This window comes from Marmota monax, unplaced genomic scaffold (genome assembly GCF_021218885.2).
Source record: "Marmota monax isolate L192 unplaced genomic scaffold, Marmota_monax_Labrador192_F-V1.1 WCK01_AAM20220418_F8-fsc00021, whole genome shotgun sequence".
In the NCBI taxonomy this organism is placed as follows: domain Eukaryota; kingdom Metazoa; phylum Chordata; class Mammalia; order Rodentia; family Sciuridae; genus Marmota; species Marmota monax.
Genome location: NW_026695228.1, coordinates 20,351,779 through 20,376,548, shown reverse-complemented (window position 1 = coordinate 20,376,548; position 24,770 = coordinate 20,351,779). Strand labels below are relative to the sequence as shown.

General features: G+C 51.0%; 1 protein-coding gene across 3 annotated transcripts; it reads right to left on the bottom strand.

Moving 5' to 3' along the window:
* Positions 1 to 11,083: 11,083 nt before the first annotated feature.
* Fkbp8 (FKBP prolyl isomerase 8) lies at positions 11,084 to 20,265 on the bottom strand. 3 transcript variants are annotated; one of them, XM_046436487.2, is made up of 9 exons: positions 20,145 to 20,265; positions 18,319 to 18,626; positions 15,343 to 15,512; positions 15,166 to 15,254; positions 14,646 to 14,866; positions 14,084 to 14,256; positions 12,553 to 12,630; positions 11,949 to 12,080; positions 11,084 to 11,569 (listed from the first exon to the last, which is right to left on the bottom strand). In XM_046436487.2, exons 2-9 carry the CDS (start codon positions 18,599 to 18,601, stop codon positions 11,483 to 11,485), a joined length of 1,233 nt encoding a protein of 410 aa, XP_046292443.1. In that variant the 5' UTR covers positions 18,602 to 18,626; positions 20,145 to 20,265; the 3' UTR covers positions 11,084 to 11,482. The 3 variants fall into 3 exon arrangements, with proteins under 3 accessions (XP_046292443.1, XP_046292442.1, XP_046292441.1); XM_046436486.2 differs by having other exon boundaries at positions 20,124 to 20,250; XM_046436485.2 differs by lacking the exon at positions 20,145 to 20,265 and having other exon boundaries at positions 14,646 to 14,863.
* Positions 20,266 to 24,770: the final 4,505 nt, after the last annotated feature.

Here is a 24,770-nt window from a genome sequence, read left to right as displayed (position 1 = left end):
CTCCCCCGCCCCCCCCTTCCCGGCTCCAGCGCCGGCGCGACGGCCACGTCCCGCCCCGCCGCCCTCTGACGTGCTACATTATTCATGAGATGCGGCTGGCCACGCCCCACAGGGGCCCAAGAAGCCAACAATCGCTCTCGCACAGTTCGCTGACGTGCTGCATTATTCATAAGACATAAAAAGCAACGCCCTCTACGGGCACAACAAGGTTCATAGTCTCCGCCCCAATGTTCTGCATATTCATAATATGCTGAAGGTCCCACCTCTCCAGACCCTAGAGGAGGCCACTTCCGTGCATGAACTCCGCCTTGACACGCGCACCCCTCCAGGCCCCGCCTCCATATGTATTATTCACGAACCTGACTCCTCCGGGCGCGTCAAAACCCCGCCCCCAGCCTCTGACGTGATGCATTATTTATGAGATCTCTTCGGTCTTCCGTCTTTGGCTTCTGTTAGGAGCCGCAGCGAGGGCGTGGAGGGGGCGGGGACAGCGCAAAACACGTGGGAGGCGGGGGACAGATGCTGGCCAGGTTAGTGGGCGTGGCTATGAAAACAAGTCGCGCGATGGACGCTGGGTTCTGCTGATGCGGCTTCGCTTAAGGTGGGCTGCTGGGATTCCAGGACCTGAAGCTACTAGAGGGTTGGAAGAAGAGGGATCCTCTAAACTTTGTTTATGAAAAGAGTAGACTGTAAAATGATAAAATACACCATCTCCCTGAGCAATGGTGGCGTATAGCTCTATTTCTGAGCAGAAAAAAAAAAAGTATACGAAATAGAACTTGGTAGGAAAGTCTTTAAGTTTTTTTTTTTTTTTTTGCTTATGATTGTTTCCTAGGGCTGGGAACATGCCAGGCAAATGCTGTACTATGGTCCTAACCTCCAGACCTAGGCTGTTTTATATTAAAAAGTAGTCATCTATTTAATGTGTACAATTCCACTATACAAAATCAATATATAAAAACCAATAAAATGCCTGTACACCAATAATGACTTCGCTGAAAAGAAATTAGGAAAAATTCCATTCACAAGAACCTAAAAAAAGAAACCCTAGGAATAAACCTAAACAAGAAAGTAAAAGACCCTCTACAATGAAAATTATAGCACTGAAGAAATTGAGGAAGACACTAGGAAAAAAAAAATGGAAACACTTCCTGTGTTTATGGATGGGCAGAATTACATTGTTAAAATGGCCATATTATCTAAAGCAATCTACAGATTCAATGCAATCCCCACCAGCATACCAATGGTATTCCTTACAGAACTTTTAGAAAAAAATAGTCCTGAAATTCATTTGGAAGAATAAAAAAACCCAGAATGGCCAAAGCAATCCCTCCCAACCCCACCCTCCACCCAGGGTTTGGACGCAACACCTCACACATGCTAGCCACTCACCTTATTATTGAAGTACACATCCCCAAATTGGCCTGCCAAAACAATTACAAGCCATAAAAACAATGCTGGAATTGTCCCAATACCTGACTTCAAATTATATTACAGATCTCTAGTAATAAAAATTGCATGGTACTGGCATAAAAACAGACAATAACATAGAAAGAATAGAAGACACAAAGATAAACCCACCCAGAGTCATCTGGTTGTTGACAAAGCACCAACAACATACATTGGAGAGAAGACAGTCTTTTTAAAAATGTTGCAGGGAAAGCTGACTATCCATATGTAGAAGAATGAGGCTAGATTCTTATTTCCCACCCTGCACAACAGTCAACTCAAACAAATCAAAGACCTAGAAATTAGATCAGAAACTTTGAAACTGGTACAAGAAAACATTGGGTCAACATCCAAACAGGGAAGTGCCGGCAACACCTTCCTCAATAGGACTCCTGAACTCAGGAAATAATGCCAAGAATTAATAAATGGGATAACATCAAATTAAAAAACTGCACAAGCAAAGGAAACATTTAAAAGCAAAAAGAGTCCACAGAATGGAAGAAAATTTTTGCTAGCTACTCTTCTGCTGGAAAATTGATATTCAGAATATATAGGGAGCACAAAAAACCTAACACCCCCAAAATAATAATAACCCAATCAATAAATGGGGTAATGAACTAAATAGACACTCCTCAAAAGGAGTACAAATGGAGGATTGGGGTTGTGGCTCAGTGGTAGAGCTCTTGCCTAACATGTGTGAGGCCCTGGGTTCGATCCTCAGCACCACATATAAATAAAGTTAAAAATCCATTGGCAACTAAAATATCTTAAAACAAATAAATAAATAAAATAATAAATGTATTGTGTCCATCTACAACTAAAAAAAAATTAAAAAGAGGAGTACAAATGGGGGTGCTGGGGTCATGGCTCAGTAGTAGAGCACTTGCCTGGCATGTATGAGACACTGAGTTCAATCCTCAGCACCACATACAAATAAATAAAATAAATAAAGATATTGTGTCCATCTACAACTAAAAATTTTAAAAAGTAAAAATACCCAGAAAATACATTTTAAAAAAAATGTTCAGCATTGTTAGCAATTAGGGAAATGCAAATCAAAACTACACTGAAGGCTGGGGATATAGCTCAGTTGGTAGAGAGCTTGCCTCGCTCGCATGCACAAGGCCCTGGGTTCAATCCCAGCACCACATAAAGCTGGGGGAGGTGGCGCACATCTGTAATCCCAGTGGCTTGGAAGGCTGAGTCAGGTGAATTGTGAGTTCAAAGCCAGCCTCAGCAACTACAAGGCACTAAACAACTCAGTAAGACCCTGTCTCTAAATAAACCACAAAATAGGGCTGGGGATGTGGCTCAGTGGTCGAGTGTCCCTGAGTTCAATCCTTGGTAAAAAATAAATAAATAAATAATTTGAAAAATTACTTCTCTAAATAAACATTCATTTAATAAATTAAAAATATTTATTAAAAAAAAAAACTACGGGGCTGGGGCTCAGCAGTAGCGCACTTGCCTGGCATGTGTGAGGCACTGGGTTCGATTCTCAGCACCACATAAAAATAAACAAAAATCTATCAATAACTAAAAAATTGTTTAAAAAAATACAAAGAACAATCCAGGCATGGTGGCACATGCCTGTAATCCCAGAGACCTGGGAGAGACAGAGGCAGGAGGATCTCAAGTTCAAGCCAGCCTCAACAATGTAGCAAGACCCTCTCAGCAACTTAAGGAGACCCTGTCTCAACATTTAAAAATAAAATAAAAAGTGATGGAGACGTGGCTCAGTGGTAAAGCGCCCCTGGGTTCAATCCTCAGTACAGCAAAATAAATAAATAAATAAATAAAAAGAATACAAATAATGATAAATGTTGCTGAAGGCGTGGGTAAAACTTTTACACTGACAGTGAGATTATAAATCAATCACCACAACCACAGTGAAAATCAGTAAGAAGTTTCTTTGGAAGACTAGAAGTGGAACCACCATGTGACCTAGCTATACCATCCCTCGGTATCTATCCTAAACAATTAAAGTCATTATACCAGAGCAATACATGCACACCCCTGTTTACATACAGTAATAATGTCTGTTTCACTCTACCATCTGTCCTATGCCCACATCCATCACTTCTCTCTATTAATCTAAGGTAACGCTATTCTTCCCTAGTGCCCCAGGCCTGTGAATCAGCATCCGCATATTAGAGAAGACAAATGGCCTTTGGTTTTGTGGGATTGGCTTATTTCGCTTAACATAATATTCTCCAACTCCAACCATTTACTGGCAAATGCCATAATTTCACTCTTCTTTAAAGCTGAGTGATACTCAATTTTTTTTTTTTTTGTGGTGCTGGGGATTGAACCCAGGGCCTTGTGCATGCAAGGCAAGCACTCTACCAACTGAGCTATATCCCCATCTACAACTAAAAATTTTCTTTATCCATTCATCTATTGAGGGACATCTAGGGTTTGTTCCATAGCCTAGCTATTGTGAATTGAGCTGCTATAAACATCAATGTGGCTGTGTCACGGTAGTATGCTGATTTTAAATCCTTTGGCTATAAACCAAGGAATGGGATTGCTGGGTCAAATGGTGGTTCCATTCCTAGTCTTCTGAGGAATCTCCATCTGCTTTCCGTAGTGGTTTTACCCATTTGCCATCCCAACAGCAATGTCTGAGTGTGCCTTTTTCCCCACATCCTCACCAACATTTATTGTTGCCTGTATTCTTGGTGATTGCCATTCTGAAAGGAATGAGATGAAATCTTAGAGTAGTTTTGATTTGCATTTCTCTAATTGTTAGATATGTTGAACACTTTTTTCATATATTTGTTGATCAATTGTATTTCTTATTCTATGAAGTGTCTGTTCAGTTCCTTAGCCCATTTATTGATTGGGTTGTTTGTTTTGTGGGTGTTAAGTTTTTTGAGTTATTTATATATCCTGGAGATTAATGCTTTATTGGAGGTGCATGTGGTAAAGATTTTCTCCCAGTCTGTTGTCTCTCACCTCACATTATTGTTTCCTTTGCTGAGAAGAAGCTTTTTAATTTGAATCCATCCCGTTTATTGATTCTTGAATTTACTTCTTGTGCTTTAGGAGTCTTGTTAAGGAAGTCAGATCCTAGGCTGACGTGGTGAAGATTTGGGCCTATTTTTTCTTCTATTAGGGCTCAGGGTCTCTGTTCTAAGTCTTTGGTCCACTTTGAGTTGATTTCTGTGCAGGGTGAGAGATAGAGGTTTAATTTCATTTTGCTACATATGGACTTCCAGTTTTGCTAAGCATCATTTTTTGACTAGGCTATCTTTTCTCCAGTGAATGTTTGGCTTCATTCCTTTTTAACAACTGAATACTATTCCATTTTAGGAACCTACCCTTTTTGTTTGTCCATTCATCCTTTGAGGAACATTTGGGCAGCTTTTTCTCTTTCTATTTCACTATTATGAATGTTGCCTCTTGACCATTCAAGTACACAGGGCTTTTTTTTTTTTTTTTTTAGTTTTATTTCTGTTTTTTAGCTTAGTTTTGTTTTGCAGGGCTGGGGATGGAACCCAGGGTCTCATGCCCACTAGGCAAGAGCTCTTTTACTGAGCTGTACCCCGAGGCCAGACGTACCTGTTTTTGTGTAGATGGGTGTTTCTCCTTCTTTTAGTAATAAGCCTTGGAATGGGATTGCTGGGTCATATGACAATTCTACTTTAGACCTTTTGAGGAGGTGCTTGTTTTCCACAGGATCTACCCCGTTTTGACCCTCTTTCGTTTCATGTTTATAGGCAGCAGGAACTGGAGACCAGCCCTGGCCTGTCCAGGGCACAGAGCGACCACCTCCTGGACTCGCAGCCTCCCAACCTGTGGACACCTCCTGGGGGCTTTTCCATTTTACTGGTCACAGAGGGTGGTTCCAGAATGCAATTTTTGGTTTTGTTTTGTATGGAGTTTTTTTGTTTCATTTAAAAAAATATTTTATTTAGTTGTAGTTGGACACGATACCTTTATTTTATTCATTTATTTTTACGTGGTGATGAGGCTCAAACTCAGGGCCTCGCATGTGCTGGGCAAGCGCTCTACTGCTGAGCCACACCCCAGCCCCCTTCTGTTTTTTAAAGGATGAAGATTTTGAGGTGCTCTTCCAGAGGATCTCCTTAGTTCTGTGCCTCCTCCTCCCGCCCCACAGCAAACCAGCGCCTTCGCTCATTACCCCTGGGTGTCACCACTCTCCTGTGAGGCCGTGTGACACTCCTAGTACCCTTTTCAGGTATTTGTCATTAATATCCTCGCTTACAAATGGAGAAACCAAGGCTCGGAGGAGCGAGGCATAGACAAGCTGGGACTTGAACTTGGAATCTTTCTGATCCAGAGCCCTCTTAAATACTCTCCAGCCTGCCTCCAAAGCCAGGGTCCCTTGTTATGTAGGCAGCCTTCCACATCCCCAGGTTCCACATCCTAAAATTCAACCAACCATGGATCGAAAATATTTGGGAAAATAACCATTGCATCTAAACTGAACACATGCAGAATGTTTTCTTATCATGAGTCCTTGAACAATCCAGCACAATGACTGTCCACACAGCGCTTACTTACATTGTATTAGGTATTGTAAGGAATATAGAGACTTTTTTTTTTTTGTGGTGGTGGTGCTGGGGATTGAACCCAGGGCCTTGTGCATGCTGGGCAATCACTCTGCCACCTGAGCTATATCCCCAGCCCTAGAGATGATTTTTAATGTATACTAGAGGAGTCAAGTACGGTGGTGCACACCTGTAATCCCAAATACTCAGGAGGCTGAGGCAGGAGGATCGAAGGTTCAAGGCCAGCCTTGGCAGCCCAGTGGTAAACCACACCTGGGTGTTCAATCCCCAGTACCAAAAAATAAAAATAAAAAATCATCCCTCCCCAGCAGAGTGTCTGGCATGGAGTAAAGATGCTCAATAAGGGAGTGAGGTTATGGCTCAGTGGATGAGCACCTGCCTGGCATGTGTGAGGCATTGGGTTCAATCATCAGCATCACATATAAATAAATTAAATAAAGGCCCATTAACAACTAAACAATATGAAAAATATATACGTGTGTGTTTGTGTGTATGTGAGTGTGTGTATTGAAACCAAGTGCCATACACCTATCATCCCAGAAACTTGGGAGGCTGAGATAGGAGGATTGCAAGTTCAAAGCCAGCCTCAGCAACAGCGAGGCCCTAAGCACCTCAGTAAGACCCTGTCTGTACATAAAATACAAAATAGGGCTGGGTTGTGGCTCAGGGGTCAAGTGCCCCTGAGTTCAATTCCCAGTAACAAAAAAAAAAAAAAAAAGTGCCGAGGCTGTAGCTCAGTGGTGGAGTGCTTGCTTAGCACATATGAGGTACTGGATTTCATCCTCAGCATCACATAAAAATAAGTAAATAAAATAAAGGTATTTTAAAAAAAGAATTTTGAGTGAATAAATGACCTCATGCAATGCTCACGATCCAGCTATAAGGCAATTCCACGGATGAGGAGACTGAGGCTTAGCGAAGCTGCAGGGGCTCTCAGAGCTGAGGAGACCAGCCTGTGCGAGCGCAGGGCTCTTTCTCTGCCACCTTTCCCCTGGGACCAGCCTGGGGCGATGCTGACCTAACAATCCCCTGTCTGGGCCCAGCTGTTTATCTGCAGAGCTGGCGCAGGTCAATATTGGAGCTGGTGGGGCTACCTGGCTCTGGAGGGTCACAGAAGGGCAGGGACAGGGCAGCGGGGACACAGGAGTTCTGTAACAAAGGTTGGGAGGGTGGAGCCAGCCAGGCCGCTAAGTGGAGGAGAATGTAGGAGGAACCCCTAGGCGCAGCTGGCCAGCTGGCTCCCTGAACCTCTGTGAATTCACCTGGGAAAAGACAACAGCAGTCACAGTCTGGAGCCAGGTGTGGTGGTACACACCTGTAGTTCCGGTTACTCAGGAGGTGGCACTCAGGAGGGTCCCTTAAGCCCACACGTTCAAGATCAGCCTGGGCACCAGTCTCTGTGGCACAAGCCTGTAATCCCAGCGGCTCAGAGGCTGAGGTAGGGGAATCGCAAGTTCAAAGCCAGCCTCACCAATTTAGCGAGGCCCTAAGCAGCAATTCAGTGAGAGTTTTCTCTAAATTAAATACAAAAAAGGGCTGGAGATGTGTTTCAGTGGTTCTGTGCCCCTCAGTTCAATCCCCAGTACCAAAAGAAAAAAGAAAAATTAGCCTGGGCAACATAGTGAGACCCTATCTCAATAATAGTAACATCACCCCCAACATTAAGTATTTAAAATGCAGAAGGCTTCAGGATCAGGGCGTGGCACCTATAAACGCCTGGCACCTATGACCTCCTTGGGGTAGACCTGGCTGGTGACTTGGATCCACAGACCAAACGGGAAAACAGACTTGAAGAGCTGAGTTAGGGATGCGTAGCCATGGGCTGCCCCAGTCCAGTCGGGTGCACTCTGCACTTTACAGTTGATTCCCAGTGACTCCCAGAGGGACCCTAAGGGACCGAAGGTGCCAGAGCTGCTCAGTGGTAGAGCAAGTGCTTAGCATGCTCAAGGCCTTGGGTTGGATCCCCCCGGGGGGGGATGAAGGAAAATAAGGGACAGTGTAGGAGACAGAACAGAGCGCAGGGTGGGCTGAGGGGACAAGAAGACCCAAGGGGCAGAGCCGAGCCCAGAAGAGATGCCATGTAGTCAGCTGTTATTTCATTTACTTACTTATTTTTGGTAACAGGGATTGCACTCAGGGGTGCTTGAGGCTGGTTTGAACTTGGGATCTTCCTGCCTCAGCCTCACAGATCACTGGGATTACAGGCATGTGACGCTGTGCCAGCTTGTATTTTTTTTTTTAAGAGAGAGAGAGAATTTTAATATTTATTTTTTAGTTTTCAGCAGACACAACATCTTTCTTTGTATGTGGTGCTGAGGATCGAACCCGGGCCACACACATGCCAGGCGAGCGCGCTACCGCTTGAGTCACATCCCCAGCCCCAGCTTGTATTTTTTCAATGCAGTATTGTGGATTGAGCCCAGGGGCCACAGGCCTAATCCAGACCCACTCCACCAACCCCCTTTCTTTTCTTTCTTTTTTTTGAGACAGGTTCTGGCTAAGTTGCTGAGGCTGTGCTTGAACTTGTAATCCTCCTGCCTCAGCCTCCAGAGTTGCTAGGATTATAGAAGCGTGCCACTGTACCCAGCTGGTCAACTGATTTGGGAGGGTACTGGGGACAAACTAACCAGGTTAGCCGTTGAGCCTCACTCCAGTTTGTTTGTTTTGTCTTTTATTTAGAGACAGGGTCTGGCTGAGCTGCTTAGGTCCTCATCAAGTTGCTGAGGCTGGCTTTGAACCTGTGATCCTCCTGCCTCAGCCTCTAGAGCTGCTGGGATTAGAGGAGAGTGCCACCATGCCCAAATGGTCAGTCACAGTCACAAGCTAGGAGAAACAAAGTCTTCCCCACAGACTTTTCAAGAACAACTGGAGAGGGGCTTGGATTGTAGCTCAGTTAACGAGTATTTGCCTCACATGTGTGAGGCACTGGGTTCAATCCTCAGGACTACAGAAAAAATAGATAAAATGAAGTTATTGTGTCCATCTACACACACACACACACACACACACACACACACACCACAAATGGACAGCCCTATAGACATCAACCTCAACCCTAAACTCACACCACAAATATTACTCAGGGATGGGGACGGGGCTCAGCGGCAGAGCGCCAGCCTAGCATGCAGAGCCCTGGATTCCGGCGCCAGCACTGCAAACAAAAACTGAAACATAACGTGAACTCAAAGTAAATCATAGGCCAATCTAAGCCACAAGGGGTTGTGATGTCTTGAATGTCCCCCACAGTGCAATGTTGGGAAGAATCCCCAAGTTCCTACATTGATGCATGGGGCCCTTTGGGGAGTAATTAGGATTAGATGGGGTCATGATGGGGCCCCTGCCTTGGCTTTGTTAGAAAGAGACCAGAGTTGGCATGTCTGCTGCCTCATCATGCAATGTCCAGCGCCAGTTACCAGACAAGGGGCCCTTGCCAGATGCCAGCAGCATGCTTTTGGACTCCCCAGCCTCCAGAACTGAGAGCTAAACCTCCCTGCTTTATAAAGGTTCTTGTCTCAGGTATGCAGTTTTAGCAACAGCAAATGGACTGAGACTGATATTTAGAAAACAAATCTAAGGGCTGGGGTGTGGCTAGAGATAGAACACTTGCCTAGCATGTGCAAGGCCCGCAGTTACACACACACACACACACACACACTCACACACACCCCAAAGGAAAAAAAACAAATGTGGAAAATCTTGCAAACTTGGGCTCAGCAAACACTGCCTGCACAGGAAGCACAAGAAAAACCAAACTGAAAAACTGAACTTCATTGTAATTTTAAACATCTGCTTTTTGGGAGATATAATTTAAAAGTGAGCCACGAGTGATGAAAGAAGTCACAATCCCTTCTGTGACAAAGGACTTGTCCCCAGAATATACAAAAGTGGTCAAAGAACAGGGAGCCGAGTACTGAGGCTTCTCCAGCACACGGTCAGCACTTGGGAATGACAGCAGTGACGGTCACATACGACCAGCTGGAAGGTCACCCAACCATCTAGGATCAGCTGCCCAGCCAGTGCCTGAGAGCTGGGCATTGGCCAGGTCAGTGAGAATGAGAAAGGCAGGGCGTTCCGATTGAGGGAACTGCAGCCACGCCTCCAGGGAAGGCCCCTTCCAGGGGACAGAGACACCAAAGGGGACTGACACTAGAAAGGAGGCACAGGCTCAAGCCACCTGTGGCTTTCTACCCCCGATAGCCATTCCGATGGCAGAAACGGCCTGGAAATAAGGCACAGATTCAGATCCTGTGGGGACAGGTGTACATGATACCTGTGGAGGTCTACTTTTGGGGACTTCCTCATTCCTGGAGGCAGGATGGAGCAGCAGGAAGAGCCAATGAGCTGTGATGCCCGATGCTGGCTCTTCCCATGCAGGCTATCATGATGGGCAACTCACAGGAGGCATTTCCAGTCCCAGGTGGTGGGGAGAGTCCAGTGGGATTGGAGGTAGCTCCTGCCCAGGGCCCTGCACAGTCCGGCATTGCTGGCTAGTCACCCTCACCAATCTCCCAACACGCTGGCCTGATCCTGCCCCAGGGCCTTTGCACCCATTGTGCTGCCACATGGTCAGGGTTGTTGGCTAGCTGCACAAGCACACCCCTGTGGCCACTGAGGTCTCAGTGCACAGCACTACCTGGGAGAGGCCTTCCTGGATCCCCAGCCACACCCCTGGACCCCCACTCAGGTGTTCACACCCTTCTCCTGGGTCCCATCTTTTTTTTCCGTACTGGGAATGAAATCCAGGGCAAGTACTCTCACACCCCAGCTGCTCATCCAGCTCCTCGGAGGCCAGGAACCTGGTGCCTGTGACACATCACTGAAGCAAGGGGTGATCCTCCAGGCTCGCGTCAGGGCCTGCTGGGGTCCCTGACCCTCAATGAGAACAAAGGTTCATGAGGCCGGGTGACAGGTAGAGCTGGGCAGGCGGTTCCCCTGCTACGTCGCCCCACTTCTCCAGGCTGTTCTTCCCTCTGTAAAGCAGGTCTTTGGCCCTAAGGGGAGGCCCCAACTCTAGCCTGCCCCGCTAGCCCACAGTGCTGCGTGACCCTGGAGGAACCCCAGCCCAAGTGGCAATGAAAGAGGCTCTGGAGGCCGCAGCGCGGGTGGAGGCTTTATTTCACTGTGGGGGAGCCTGGACAGAGGGCGGCAGGCAGGGCAGGAAGGGCTGGCGGTCAGGTGGGAACTGGGCGGGGTGGGCTGCCCCAGGCCTACTGAGGAGGGGAAACCGAGGCCGGCCACGGGGGACCGAACCCCACGGACAGGGGTGGGGAAGCGGAGCTGGGTCTGCAGGGACAAGGCCCTCCCTCTGGGCTGCCCCTCACTGCCTCCTGTGGGGTCTCAGTCCCTCTTGCTCTCTGGGCTTTGCGACCCCCGATCCTTGCTTCCCCGACCCAGAGGAGGGGGCCAGGCCACAGAGGACAGAGGACAGGGAGCCAGGGAGTGAGGAGTGCAGGGTGGGTCCACGGTGTGCAGAGGGGTGGCAGCCACCTGGGCCATCAGTTCCTGGCAGCGATGACCACAGAGAGCGCCACGCCCCCCAGAGCCACGGCAGTCGCCCCAAACAGCCACTTCCACGGGATGGACTGTGAATAAAGGGGAGAAGGTGACCAAGATGGCAGAGGGCAGCCACGACTGGCTTCCTGGGCCTCTGCTCCCACCGTGCTTCAAACAGGCCTCCTGGCAAATCCCTGCTGGCCAAGCCTTTCCTCACTCACAGAAACCCAAACTCTAAGCTCCCTCCCCAGGTCACCACCTTGTTCCCAAAGAGCCCCACCCCCACCCAGGTCCCTCAGCGCCAATCCAGGGACTCAGCGCTGGTCTGCGTAGGGCTGGGCCTCTGCGTCCCCAGCTTCCCCGGCACAGCCGGTGACAGAGGACTCCGGCAGGTGCGGGATGAGAAGCGTCCCACTCTCTACCTGCGGGCCCTGGACCTCAGGGTCCTGTGCCCACGGCACTGCTCACCCAGGCGCCCTTGCCGGGACACTTGGCCGGCAGCCGACTGGGGTTGCCCAACATCTTCCGGTAGAGGGCCGTCTCCGTGCTGCGCTGCGCCGCGTGCTTCTTCACCAGCTTGGACAGCTCCGCGTGGATCGTCTGTGGGAGGGGGCCGTGGGCAGGGCGGGCACAGGCCGCGGCGGCCACCCCGTCAAGTTGGCTGCTCTGCCGGCTGCTGTGGGCCAGGACCACTGGGACCTGGGGCTTCGGTCTGCCCACTCTGTGCTTCACCAAAGAGGGGACTGCTGTCCCCGTTGCCCAAAGGAATGGGGTAGACGGTGCAGAGCACAAGACAGCCAGGGAGGGGAAGGTCCCAGAGGGAAGGCCAAGGACACAGGCCCTGGCCAGGAAGGTGGTGCCCTCAGCCCCGGGAGGGCTGGCAGCGTGAGTCCAGCCTGTCCATGTGGGGTCACGGGGACTTAGCAAGCTGGCCAGGGGCCTTTAGCTGCCCGTCCCCTGCCCACTGGGAACACCAGAGAGCCACACGAAGAAAAACTTACGGCAGACTGCAGGCAAGACTTCCCAGATAGCCCCACAAAGCAAGTCCTTGGGACACCCCTGTCCTACTCACCTTGTTGGACGGTTCCAGCTTCAGGGCTGCCCTCAGGATGGGGATGGCCTCACTGTACTCGCCTTGCTGAGCCAGCACCTGTGGGGAAAGGGCGCCATCCTGGGGACCACGGCAGGCTTGCTCTCCTTCAAGAGGCCCAGCCCTGTGCTCCTGGCCCCCTGACCAGTCCCCACCGTCTCCAGCAGGAGCCCAGGTTCCAGGCCCCTCTGTATGCGCCCATGCCCTTGGCTTCCGAGTGCTACAGCTGGCACAGCACTGTCCCCTCTCCCTGTGTGTCTGGCTTAGCCTGAGCTGGACGCCTGGGTGCCCCCTTCCTTGCCTCCTTCCCTTATGGCCTCGAGGAACTTCCCATGAGGGAAGTTCAGGCCACAGTGAATGACTTGAGGCCAGGCATGTGACCCAAGGAGGTCAGTGAGATCCAGCCTGAAAGGGGCAGTACCACTGGGAAGCCGGTGGCTAAGGAAAAGAATAAAATTCTGGAGCTTTGGGGAGCTTTTTGGAGCTGGGGTGAAGGTGAGGGGTGAGGGTTAAGGAGCCTGAGGGAAGTCCACGGCACAAAGGCACAGCATCCCCACGTCACTGGGAATGCCTGGATCTCACCGTGCCTGAAGCTAGCTACCCTGGACAGGAGAGTTTCATGAACCAACAATCTCTCCTTTTTGCTTGAACCTGTTCAAGTGGGTTTCTTTCACTTTCAAACAGTAGATGCTACTGCCACCCCAAATTAGAAACCAGCTGACAACAGCCAGACATGGTGGCACATGCCTATAATCCCAGCGACTCAGAAGGCTGAGGTAAGAAAATTGCAAGTTCGAGGCCAGCGTCAGCAACTTAGTGAGGCCCTAAGCAATTCAGCAAGTGCCCTGGATCCACTGCCTGGAGTGCAGATAGACAGCAAGACACCTCCATGTGCTATCTATCAGAAGGTGACATAGCAAAAATGAAGAGATGACAGGGCAGGGGAGGAGGCAGGTGGGGAGGGCCTCCTGAAGTGGTGACATCAGAGCAAAATCCTGAATAGGAGCTGGCGGTGCAGCTCAGGGTAGAGTGCTTGCCCGGCACATGTGAGGCCCTGGGTTCTGCCCCCAGCACCACGCACAGCAAAAAGGAAAAGCAAAACCTGAACCAGATCTAAGAGACCCAGGCAGGTCCTGGGGTACAGCGACCTGAGGCACAGGGCACAGCCTGACCAAGGTCCTGGGGCAGGAGGTGAGAGAGCAGAGGAACTGGAGGAAGGGGACAACCAGATGACTCAGGGCCCCAAGGGCCCAGACCAGGACTCGGCTTGTGCTCTGAAGGAGAAGGAGACAGAGTCACAGAGGATGAAACACAAGGGAGAGCGGCCCTGGGACAGAAGCAAGGGGCCGGAGAAGCGGGGATTTAGGTCTAGCCTCAGCCAACCAGTCAGCGGGACCCAGGCTACACCCCTGTACCTCTGTAGGCCTGTTTCCCACCTGCACCCCAGAAAGCTCAGCTGGCTGACGCCTGTCTTTCCCGGTCACGGGGCTGGGGACTCGGCTGGGCGGCCCACCTTGCCCTTGCGGAAGAGCGCCTTGATGTTGTCGGGCTGGTGCTCGAGCACCAGGCTGCAGGAGCGCAGGGCGGCGCGGTAGTGGTCCAGCTTCAGCTGCGAGGCGGCCAGGTTGTTCAGACACTTCACCTTCAACTGCAGGAGCTGCTCCTCCTCCTCAAAAGTCATGTCCACTGTGGAGGACAGTGGTCACTGCACCACCAGCCCCCAGGACGGCGCCTGTGAGGCGCGCCGGCTGCCATCCACCAGGGTCGGGGAGCTCGGTCCTCCCGTCTCTACGAGGCCAGGCCACACCTTCCCCAGGCTCCAGCGTCTGATTCTTGGCACCTCACGGAGGGAGTGTTGGAGGGGCACAGGGACTGATGCCACCTGCCATGGCCCATCGTTCACCCGCCTTCCGCGACATTCCCACTGGCCTCGGGTACATCAAGGCTGGAGGGGCCCCGTCTGGAGGGTTTAGTGTTCCGAGCCCAGGACCCTGGGGCTGGGGGCTTCTAAGCTGAGCTGGAGGAACACCTCTGTGGGGTGGTGGTGGGGATCTGACCCAGAGCCAGTCGGTCACCTTTGGCGCTGGACGTGATGGCCTTAATGGCAAGGTCGTAGGAGTTGGCGGCCAGCACGAAGTCCGCTCGCTGGTAGTGGGCGTTGCCACACTCCCGCTTCCGGTTGGCCAGGGCCACCCTCTCCTGCCCTGTCAGCATCTCCAGGTCAGGCCCATCCACGGCCGTCTTCAGGGTGACCTCCAGGCACAGGGCCGCGTGCGGGGGGATGTAGGGGCTCCTGCTGGGGAGGTGGGGCAGGCGGGCGCACTCAGACCCGGCGGCACTGGCCCTCGCCCAGGCTCGCTGGGTTGACTCTGGGGCAGGAGGGAAGGGCCTCAAGTTCCAGCTGTGCCCATCGCCACCCCTCCTCGGTGAAACAGGGAAGTCACCTTGCCACCCCTGAGCTGCGTGACTTGGCTAGCAGGTGTTCTTCCCTAAGTCTCAGTCGCCTCTTCTATAAAGTGAGCAGGCAGACAGGGAGGGCCAGGGGACACCCCACCAGCGTCCCCCACTTGGCTGGGACCATGTGGTGGCGCTCACCTGCCCTGGGGGCCGTAGCAGTACTTGGAGTCAGCAGTAACCATGGCCGTCTCACCCACGTCCATGAGGGGGACACTAAGGTCCAGGGCCTGGGGTGGACAGGGCCAGAGGGACTCAGGTACGGCCCAACCTGGCAAGGTGCCCATCCTGCCCCCACCCACCTCCTCCCTCTCCAACCTGGATGACGTCGCAGTCGCCCAAGGTGAACACCAGCTCTGGCTCCTCCTGTACCCGTGTGCCATTCTCCAGCGACATCTGCAGCTGCACGGTGACCACTTGCCCCTTAGCAGGTCGGCTTGAGCCAGGTGGGCCCGGAACCAGTGTCTTCTTTCTCAACAGCCCATTCCCTGCCAGGAAGCAGGGACACGAACCTGTCATTGGGTGGCCCTATGTCCCCAAGCTCCCGCCAAGCTCTGCTGGCTGCAGAGGGTGCAAGCTAAACACATGATGACCACCCTGCCACTGCCAGGCCAGCTGACCCAAGGAGGCTGGACAGTGGGCATGGCAGATCTGTTTTCTGCTGCTGGGGATGGAACCCTGGGCCTTGCTGGGCAAGTGCACTGCCACTGAGGCACTTCCCCAGCTCCAACAGGACAGATTTAGGGGTGAAGATGCTGGTGCTAGGAACTGGCTCAGTGACCAACAGCTGTTCCAGACAGAGAGGTCCAGAAGAGACACTGGAGTAGACCCCTCCTCCGGCTTCAAATCCCAGCCCTGGGATGTCTGGGCCTCAGTTTACCCAGCCATGAAATGGATCAGTCACAGGGCCTCCCAGGGGCACCCAGCAAGCCCTTGCTTGGTTTGTAACCACTGCTGTGCTGCGAGTACGTCTCTACGGAAGTACGACGTGCACCGAGTTTAAATATTAAACAGAGTCAAAGGGCTTGTGAGCAAAAGTAGCTCCTGATGCCGCCGGGATTTCAGAGGAGACCACTGTCCACACTCGCAGCCACTCCAGCTGCTGTCTCTCCCATGCCCCAGGCCATCCCAGGAACCACCAAACAGCCAACGCCAATGCCAGCTGAGCAGGAACAAGGCTCAGCACCCCTGCAAAGGCACTCAGGAGCCTGCCACCCACGGCAGCTGCTGGGATGACTGCTTCCAGCACCCACGTTAGACGGCAGACAACAGAGTAGAGAGAGGGCAGGTGACCTGAGCTGGGCCTTCCTCAGAGCTCCCCCAGGTTTCCTCCAAACAGAGCCCCAGGGCAGCGAGGGCAAAGACTGCTGTGCAAGAGGGCAGCCATGGTCTGTGGCCAGGCGCTCAGTTCCCACGCTGGCCTACACCCTGCCACTTTCTGATGCTCTAGAATACTTTGCAAGTCTGAGTGGATTCTAATCTAAAGATTAGAGACACTGATGAAGCCACCCTTATTCTGAAATATTCTAGAAAATTCTAAATGTCTGTGCTACACCCCTACTTGTACACACCTAGCATTCAGTCTGAGACCCAGTGATCTGACAGACCCCTGGGTCATAAGGTTTGTGGGCTCTGATGACGGACAGGCTGGAAGTCACAGTCACGGCCAGGCCCTGCCTCCTCCCCTAGGGTGGACTCCGGGCAAACCACATCCCCTCAAGGGCTGATTCTCTGTCTGGAAAATGAAAACCCCAAATCTTTTTTTTTTTTTTTTTCCGGTTTTCTGAGATGCTGGGAGTGAAACCCAGGGCTTCCCACATGCTAGGCAAGTGCTCTCCCAAGGTGCTACACAGTCCCTGCCTGGAGGCCCCAACTCTGACCTCAGAAAGAGGCTGCACAAATACAGTGTCACATTAGTGCTCCAAGGGGGAGCTCGCAGCTCTCACACTTAACACCCTTGGGAAACAACTTGCCCAACTCTACTACACCTAGGGAGGCTGGGTGACCTTGGGCAAGTGTCTTGGCCTCATGGAGCCCATTCTCCATTAACGGGGATGGAATCGGAAAGGGCTGCTGGAAGGATCCAGTGACATGCCAGCCAGGACTCAGGAACACCAGCCAGAACACCAGGACCTGGTGTTGGGGAGGGAGTAAATTCTTTCCCCCTGTACTGGGGATTGAACCCAGAGTGCTTTACCACTCACCCACACCCGTAGCCCACTGGTATTATCAACAGTGGTGATGATGGATCATTTATCATAAGAGCAATAATCATTTAGTATGTCGGATATCAGGATTAGTGGCAACTTATTTTCTACAGAATATTAACATTTGTCTTGTTTTCAGAATTCTGAAATAGCACAAGGAAGAGGAGGAAATGTGAGTGTCTTTCTTTGCAGGACTTCTTTGAACATTTAGAATGATAATGAGGCCCCCTCCCCCAGGCCCCAAGCTCAGGAGGGGCTGGGCAGGAGCTCAGTGGTAGAGCACTTGCACATTCAAGGCCTTGGGTTCCATCCCCAGAACTGCAGCAAAAAATAAAAATAAAAAAATCCTCCCCCAAATATAACAATAATTGCTAATGGTACTTTACAGATATAAAGCATTTAAGAACAGTAAGGAAGTCAGACAGGGTGGGACACTCCAAAGCCAGCCTTAGGCAACAGCCTTAGGCTCTTTTATTTTGTTTTGTCTCAAAACAAAATAAAAGGGCTATGGGTGCAATTCAGTGGTACAGAGCTTGCCTAGCAGGTGTGAGGCCCTGGGTTCAATCCCCGGCACCAGGGGGAGAAAAAGAATAGTAATGAGTACTGTAAACCAGCCAGAGGGATGAACAGGACATTCTTCAGATCTATTTGACCTCAGGGTGCATTTTTCAGGGATTGGCACGTGTCAGACAATTGCCCAGAAAAGATGCAGTAGGGGTTAGGAGTCGCTGGCAATCAGCACACTAGCTGTGTGGCTCTGGGCAGGTGACTCAGCCTCTCTGGGCCGCTGCTAACAGTTCTGGGAAAAAGAGACACAGCACATGGGGTGTGTGTGTGTGTGTGTGTGTGTGAGAGAGAGAGAGAGAGAGAGAGAGACAGACAGACAGAGAATGAATGGAGTTCATGAACATGAAGCATCTCAAGCAGTTGTCACTGGCTGACAATCACCATAGTTACCAGGTTACTTTCAACCCTCACAGCAGAGATGAGAAACAAGGCTCAGGGGATGAGAAGGCCTGGTCCAAGGTCACTCTGCACCCTGAGCTGTCTGGGCTGTGGCTCAACCCAAACCACCCCTGCTCCTTACCCAGGATGTCCAGCCACTCTTCTGGAGCCGGGGCTGGGGCAGGCTCTGGCTCCATGGCGGCCAGGAACTCTCGGGCCAGGGCCCCAGGCTGCTCAGCCTCCTCCAGAGTGGACTGTCCCATGTCCTCCAGAGGTGGCAGCTCACTCAGGTCATCATCATCCTCTTCCTCCTCTTCCTCCTCACCCTCTGCATCCTCAACCCCATCCAGCACCTCGAAGTCTTCAAGTGGTGGGACAGAAGGCGGTGGGGCAGTGGGCTCTGAGGGCTCCGCACAGGATGCCATACTGCTGGGGGGACGGGAACTGGCCCTGAGAAGGGTTACAGATGGGAGTAAGAATCCCACCTAGCCTCTCAAATTATCCGCACCACCCATTCCCTGCAAGCTGATCGCCTGCTGTGTGACTCAGGGATTGTGGCCCTCAGTTTCCTCATCTATATAGTGGGTATAACAACAAACCCAGGCTTGTTGAAAAAAATTAACAACCCACACATCAAGCCCTGAGCATCAGTGTTAATTATTATTAGAACGAATTATTATTTAATCTTTATAAACACCTCAGGAAGTAGGGAACTCCACCCCCAACTGCAGAAAAGGAAATTGAGGCCCAGTGGGGCATAGCCATTTGCCCGAAGTCCCAGAGCAAGCCAAGTGCAGGGGCAGAATTGAAACATGGGGTTCCAATCCCTGGGGCTTTATCTGATTAAATGCCAATAAAGAGTCACTGGGTTTTTTTCATTTGTTTGTTTTTTTGGTTGGGAACAGCCCCTGAGGCCTTGGGGAAGCCATTTTTATAGCCTCTGAGCCACTTGTGAAGTTGAATCATTACCAGGGCTTTCTACTCCCAATTGTCCCATCTCCCAAAGAGATCCCCCTCCCCACCAGCACTAGCCCAAATCACCTAGAACCCCCATGCTCCCACACCCTGAAGCTAATGACCCCAGCCTCAATCTCCCCCTACCCGCCCTCCCGCCAAGGGAGACCTTTCTCTAGCCATCCAGCCTCCTACCCAACCTCTCAAAGCAGCCTTCAGAGTAGGAGAGACACCCCCCCACCCCCAAGGCATTCCACAGCTTTTTCCTTGCCCCAGGCCTGTCTCCCTTGCCCAAGGCCTATAGGAGCCCCCACCCCTGGCTGTCCTATCACCAATCCGAGCTAGGCCCCCTCCCCCAGGCCCCAAGCTCAGGAGACCAGCCATCACTCACCCACAGCATCCCCTCCTCTATAATCCTCACCTGCCAGGCTCCTTCCGGGATCGGAGCCCCATTCTGAGACCCTCCCAGCGCCCACCCCCACAATCCCCTGCGCCCACACAAATGGGCCTCCCCCACCACCACCCCCAGTCAGGGCCAGCCCCCCCACAGCCGCGCTGTCGCCCCGTAAACACCCGGGTGTCCCCAGACGTCTCGCTCCCAATCCCATAACGCCCTACGCTCTCCGGACGCCCCCTACCTGGGTCTGGCCCTCCGTCAACCACCCACCCCAGCCCCCAACGCCCCAGGCCGGTCTGACGCCACTAATCTGGGGCCCCGACCCCGCACCCCTTGGGCGCCCCCAGCCCAGCACGTCCGCGTCTACAGCCGCCAGACCGGCTCTCCTCCGCGCCCCGCGGCCCCTACCCCCTGCCGCCAGCGCCTGGCTGCGCCCCCTAGGACACTGCCGACCCCCGCGCCCCCAGCTCGCCTCCCCCACGGCCCCTTCGCCCCGCCCATCGGCTACGGCCCCCGCCGCGCCGGCCTCCGGACCAGCCCAGGCCAGGGCAGCGCCCAGGGCCGGCGCAACCCCGCCAGCGCCCCGGGACACGTGCCTCCGGCTCCGGGACCCCCACCTGGGGTCCTGCGCCCCCCTCCCCGCCCCCAGCCGCGGCCGCCGCGCCTCGGGAACCAGGTTCGGGCGCCCGGCCCCGCCTCCGCCGCGACCATTGGCCGCCACCGCCGCGACTGCCGCGTCCACTGGTTCTCACACACGTCCGTCCCGGGCGCAGGCTCCGCCTCCTTCCTGCTTTGCTCCGCGGGACGTTCTTAAAGGGACAGAAGCTTCTGGGCCATTTGGGGCGGGGGCGAGTGGGCCAAGGGTTAGAATCTTAACGCCCGTGATTACCGCGCAGCCCAGTGCTGTGCCTGGCTCCCATCAGAATTTCACGCTGCGCATCTGTAAAATGGGGATAAACACCCTTCTCCATGCACTCTCACCTTGGCGGCTGTTGGGAAAACAGTACTAAATGTTTCCTGAAGTAGAGGGCTTGGGGGTCCGGGCACCTATGAGACTGCTGGATGACCACCCCGAAGCCCTAGTTACAGAAGTAGACCTAAGGCCCGAAAGGGGAAGCACGTGCCCAAGGGCACGCAGAACACCCCCCACCTATCACGTTCTGCTTCCCGAAGGTTTCCTGGTGCATACAGGAGGCGCTCAATAACAGCCAGGTGGGCGACAGAGTGGGCAAGACCACTACAAGTTCTTCCTCCATGCACCTCTGCCAGAGGGTGATAAGGTGCCCAGGGAGAAGGTTTCTGTGGATCTTATTTTGAAACAGGGCACTATACCTTACCAGCTCTTGTTTAATTTGCTCCCAGCAGGTAATCCTGCTAGAATGGTGTCCTCCTTTGGCTTTGCTCTCCACCCCACCCACCCACCTCACTTTCCCATATCCCGACAGGAATTTTCACCAGTTTTGTGCCCAGCACCTCCTTGAACAATGCCTGACTACCCATGGGACCTCAATAAATGAATAAATAAATGGATGGGGTCAGAGGCTGGGTTTTGGAGGTAGCCCTCACTGGAGGCAGTAACTGATTTTTGAAGATCAGAGCTCTGAGGTTGCCGCCTGCAGGAAGTCCTCCCTGACCTCCTCAAGGCAAAGCCTGGTAAACCCCCCCCCCGCCCCCTCCCCAGCTGTCCTCCAGGCTTTATGAAGCTCTACTTCATAACTGGCTTACTTGTGTGAGTGTCATTTGATTCACCTCTGCCATGCCCAAAACACTGGAGGACACCACCGCCAGCAGCCAGGGAAGCTCTGTTGTTTCTCATTGTTGTAGTCCTGACACCTGCTCAGTGTTTGGCAGAAAAGCCAGAGTGGGGCCAGTGGTTGCTCAGAAATCACAGCACAAGGCAGCCAGGATATGAGAAGTCCCCAGTAAGGGGTCAGGCTTAGTTCTGAGGAACTTGGATTATTTACCATCATATATAAACTTCAGTGTTGTTGTTTTTGATTAAAAAAAATTTTTTTTTTTTAGTTGTCAATGAACCTTCATTTTATTTATTTATATGCAGTGCTGAGAATTGAATCCAGGGCCTCACACATGCTAGGCAAGTGCTCTACCACTGAGCTGTGAGCCACAACCCCAACCCCTAATCCTTTCTTTCTTTTTTCTTTCTTTCTTTTTCTTTTTTTTCTTGGTGCTGGGGATTGAACACGGGGCCTTGTGCATGTGAGGCAAGCACTCTACCAACTGAACTACACCCTAGCCCCCCAATCCTTTTTTTCAGTTTTTTTTTTAAATATTTTTTAGTTACAGGTGGACTATATATATATATATATATATATATATATATATATATATATATATATATATATATTAATATGGTGCTGAGGATCGAGCCCAGTGCCTCATGCATGCTAGGCGAACACTCTCTCTCTGAGCCATAACCTCAGCCCCCCTGATCCTTTCTTATGAGATGAATATTCTGATATTTGGAAGTCACAGGACTAACTGCATACAGAGTTGCAATGGTCATGTCCTCCCAATGAACTTTCATTTCCATGACATTCCCCTCTTTATCTCTGTTTCTGGCCTTAGAGTGGACTTTGACTAATAGGATTGCACTCATTCTCCTTTGATCATGTATTCAATGTTCCATGCTCTTCACCATGTTGCCTTCCATTTTTCTGTATTCTTATACATATGTCTCTTGGAAGCAATATAGACTTGAGTTTCGATTTTTTATTTATTTATTTATTTTGCTACGGGGGATTGAATCTAGAGGCACTTTAACTTTACCACTGAGATACATCCTCAGTCCTTCTTATTTTATTATTATTTTTTAAATTTTGAGACAGGGTTTCTCTGTGTTGACCAGAATGGTCTCAAACTTGTCTTCTGCCTCAGCCTCCCAAATAGCTGGAATTATAAGTGTGCACCACCATGTCCAGCTGAATTTTGCTTTTTGATCTATTCTTCCCATCTTTGTCTTTTAGCTGGGTTATTTGGCCTATTTATATTTAATATAATTATTAACATTTTGGGACATAAATATGCCTTGTTATGTTTTTATTTCTGTCCCACCTGCTGTATGTTCCTTTTTTCTTCCATTTTTACCTTCCTTAAGATTGGATGGGTATATTTGGTAAGACCCTTGTCATTCTTTTTTTTTTTAAATTTTTTTAATTTTTTGAGACAAGGTCCCACTATATTGCTCAGGCTTGTCTTGAACCTGTGGGCTCAAGTGATCTACCCACCTCAGCCACTTGAACAACCAAGCCTGTGCCACATCACCTTATACATGAGGAAATGTTCATCTTACAGATAAGGAAACTGAAGCCCAGAGAGGTTGACTACTTTGTTCAAGGTCACAGTGGTGAAAGGCAAGATGGAGCAGGTCCCTTCCCCCACTGGGTTTCTCTTCCAGCAGGGGATCTGGATATTGCATAAACAATGATGCAGATAAGCATTTAATTGCAGCTGTGATCACTTCTATGTAGGAAATGAAACTGAAAAAAATTGCAAAGAAAAATTTCTAATCCTGAAATGCAGGCCTCCTCTGGCCCCAAAGTCCATGTCACTGGACCGGCTGAGCGTCCCTATCACTTCCTATTTTTTCCTTTGAACACAACATTTTCTTGTCTCTAGTCCACTGTGTAAAAAACATTTTGGGCTAATCAACTCCCCTTTGGTCTTGATGTGCAGCCCCCCACTTCTTCCACTTCAGCACCCAGCAGCACCCAAGGGACCCACTGAAAAGCTTGGTTTCTTCAGTCTGGGCCTTGTCTCCTGCAAGGGACAAGGTGCATCAGGATTCTGCTTTTTCCAGCACCCCCCACCCAGGCTTCCCTCTCTCAGCACTGGCTGCTGCCCAGCTCACTGACATCCCGGAGTCTTCTGAGGATCACGTCCACAATGTGCACTTTCCCATCAATTTGCCCTTTCTCCTGTGATTCTCTGTCCTAAATGATTATCTGCACCCAGCAAACTCCTAACCTTCCCTCAAAACCCCAGTGCAGATGTACTGCTTCCTGGCAACCTTCTCCGCCTCCAGAATGAGCCCTCTCACCCTACCTCTCAGATTCCTCCAGGTTGGACATCCTTCCCACCTTCCAATCACCAGTGCCCAGAGACTGGGAGAGTCTGTTCCTAAATTCACCTCTATTCCTACTCCAAGGCCAGGGACAGGGTACTCTGGATCCCCAGAATCTGAGCAACACCCAGAATGGAGGGGAACAAATTGAAGCCAGGGGTGCCTTACCACTAAGCTCTCCAGCTCCCCCACTTTTTGAGACAGGGTCTCACTACTTTGCGGAGGCTGGCCTCAAACTTCTGATCCTTGTGCCTCAGTCTCCCAGTCGCTGGGATTTCAGGCCCATACCACTGTACCTGAATAGAGTAAAAAAATGTTTAATTGTCAAACATAAGAATCCCCGTTGGCATTGTTCATTTTTCTTCTTCCTCCTCTTCATCTTTTGGTACAGGGCATTATACCCAGGGGCCCTCTACTACTGAGTTACACCCAGTCTTTTTTATTTTGTGGCAGGGTCTCCCTGAGTCTCCCAGGCTGATCTGGACCTTGTGATCCTCCTGTTTCAGCCTCCTGAGTCACCGGGATTAGAGGCCTGTGCCACCATGACTGGCCAATCATTGACTTTTCAATGAATGAATGTGGCAAAACGTGGGAACATTACCTGCAGTTTACTGAGGGCTCATCTCGTGGCTTAACCTTGTTGTAAGGATTTCACTGCATGATTTATAAGGTAAAGCCACTTGCTAAAGGCCATGCAGCTAGGATGTGATAGACCTGGAATTAGAATGCAGATAAGTTTAATTCCAGGACTTTTAAACAGTCTTTCGTGTGCCTGAGAACATTTTTTTTTTTTTCAGTACTGTTCAGTACTGGGAATTCAACTGAGGAGCACTATGCCACTGAGCTACATCTCCAGGCCTTCTAATATTTTTTAGTCCTTGATGGACCTTTTATTCACTTATATATGGTGGTGCTATGAATCGAATTCAGTGCCTCATGCATGCTAGGCAAGCACTCCACCACTGAGCCACAACCCCAGCCCAGGCCTTTTTATTTTCGAGACAAGCTCTCACTAAATTGCCCAAGGTATCCTTGAACTTGGGATCCTCCTGCCTCAGTCTTCCAAAAACCTGGGGTTACAGGTGTGCACCACCATGTCCAGCTGCAGTAGTTTTTATTCTACACAGTTGGCCCTCCACATCTGGTGGTTCTGTATCCTCGG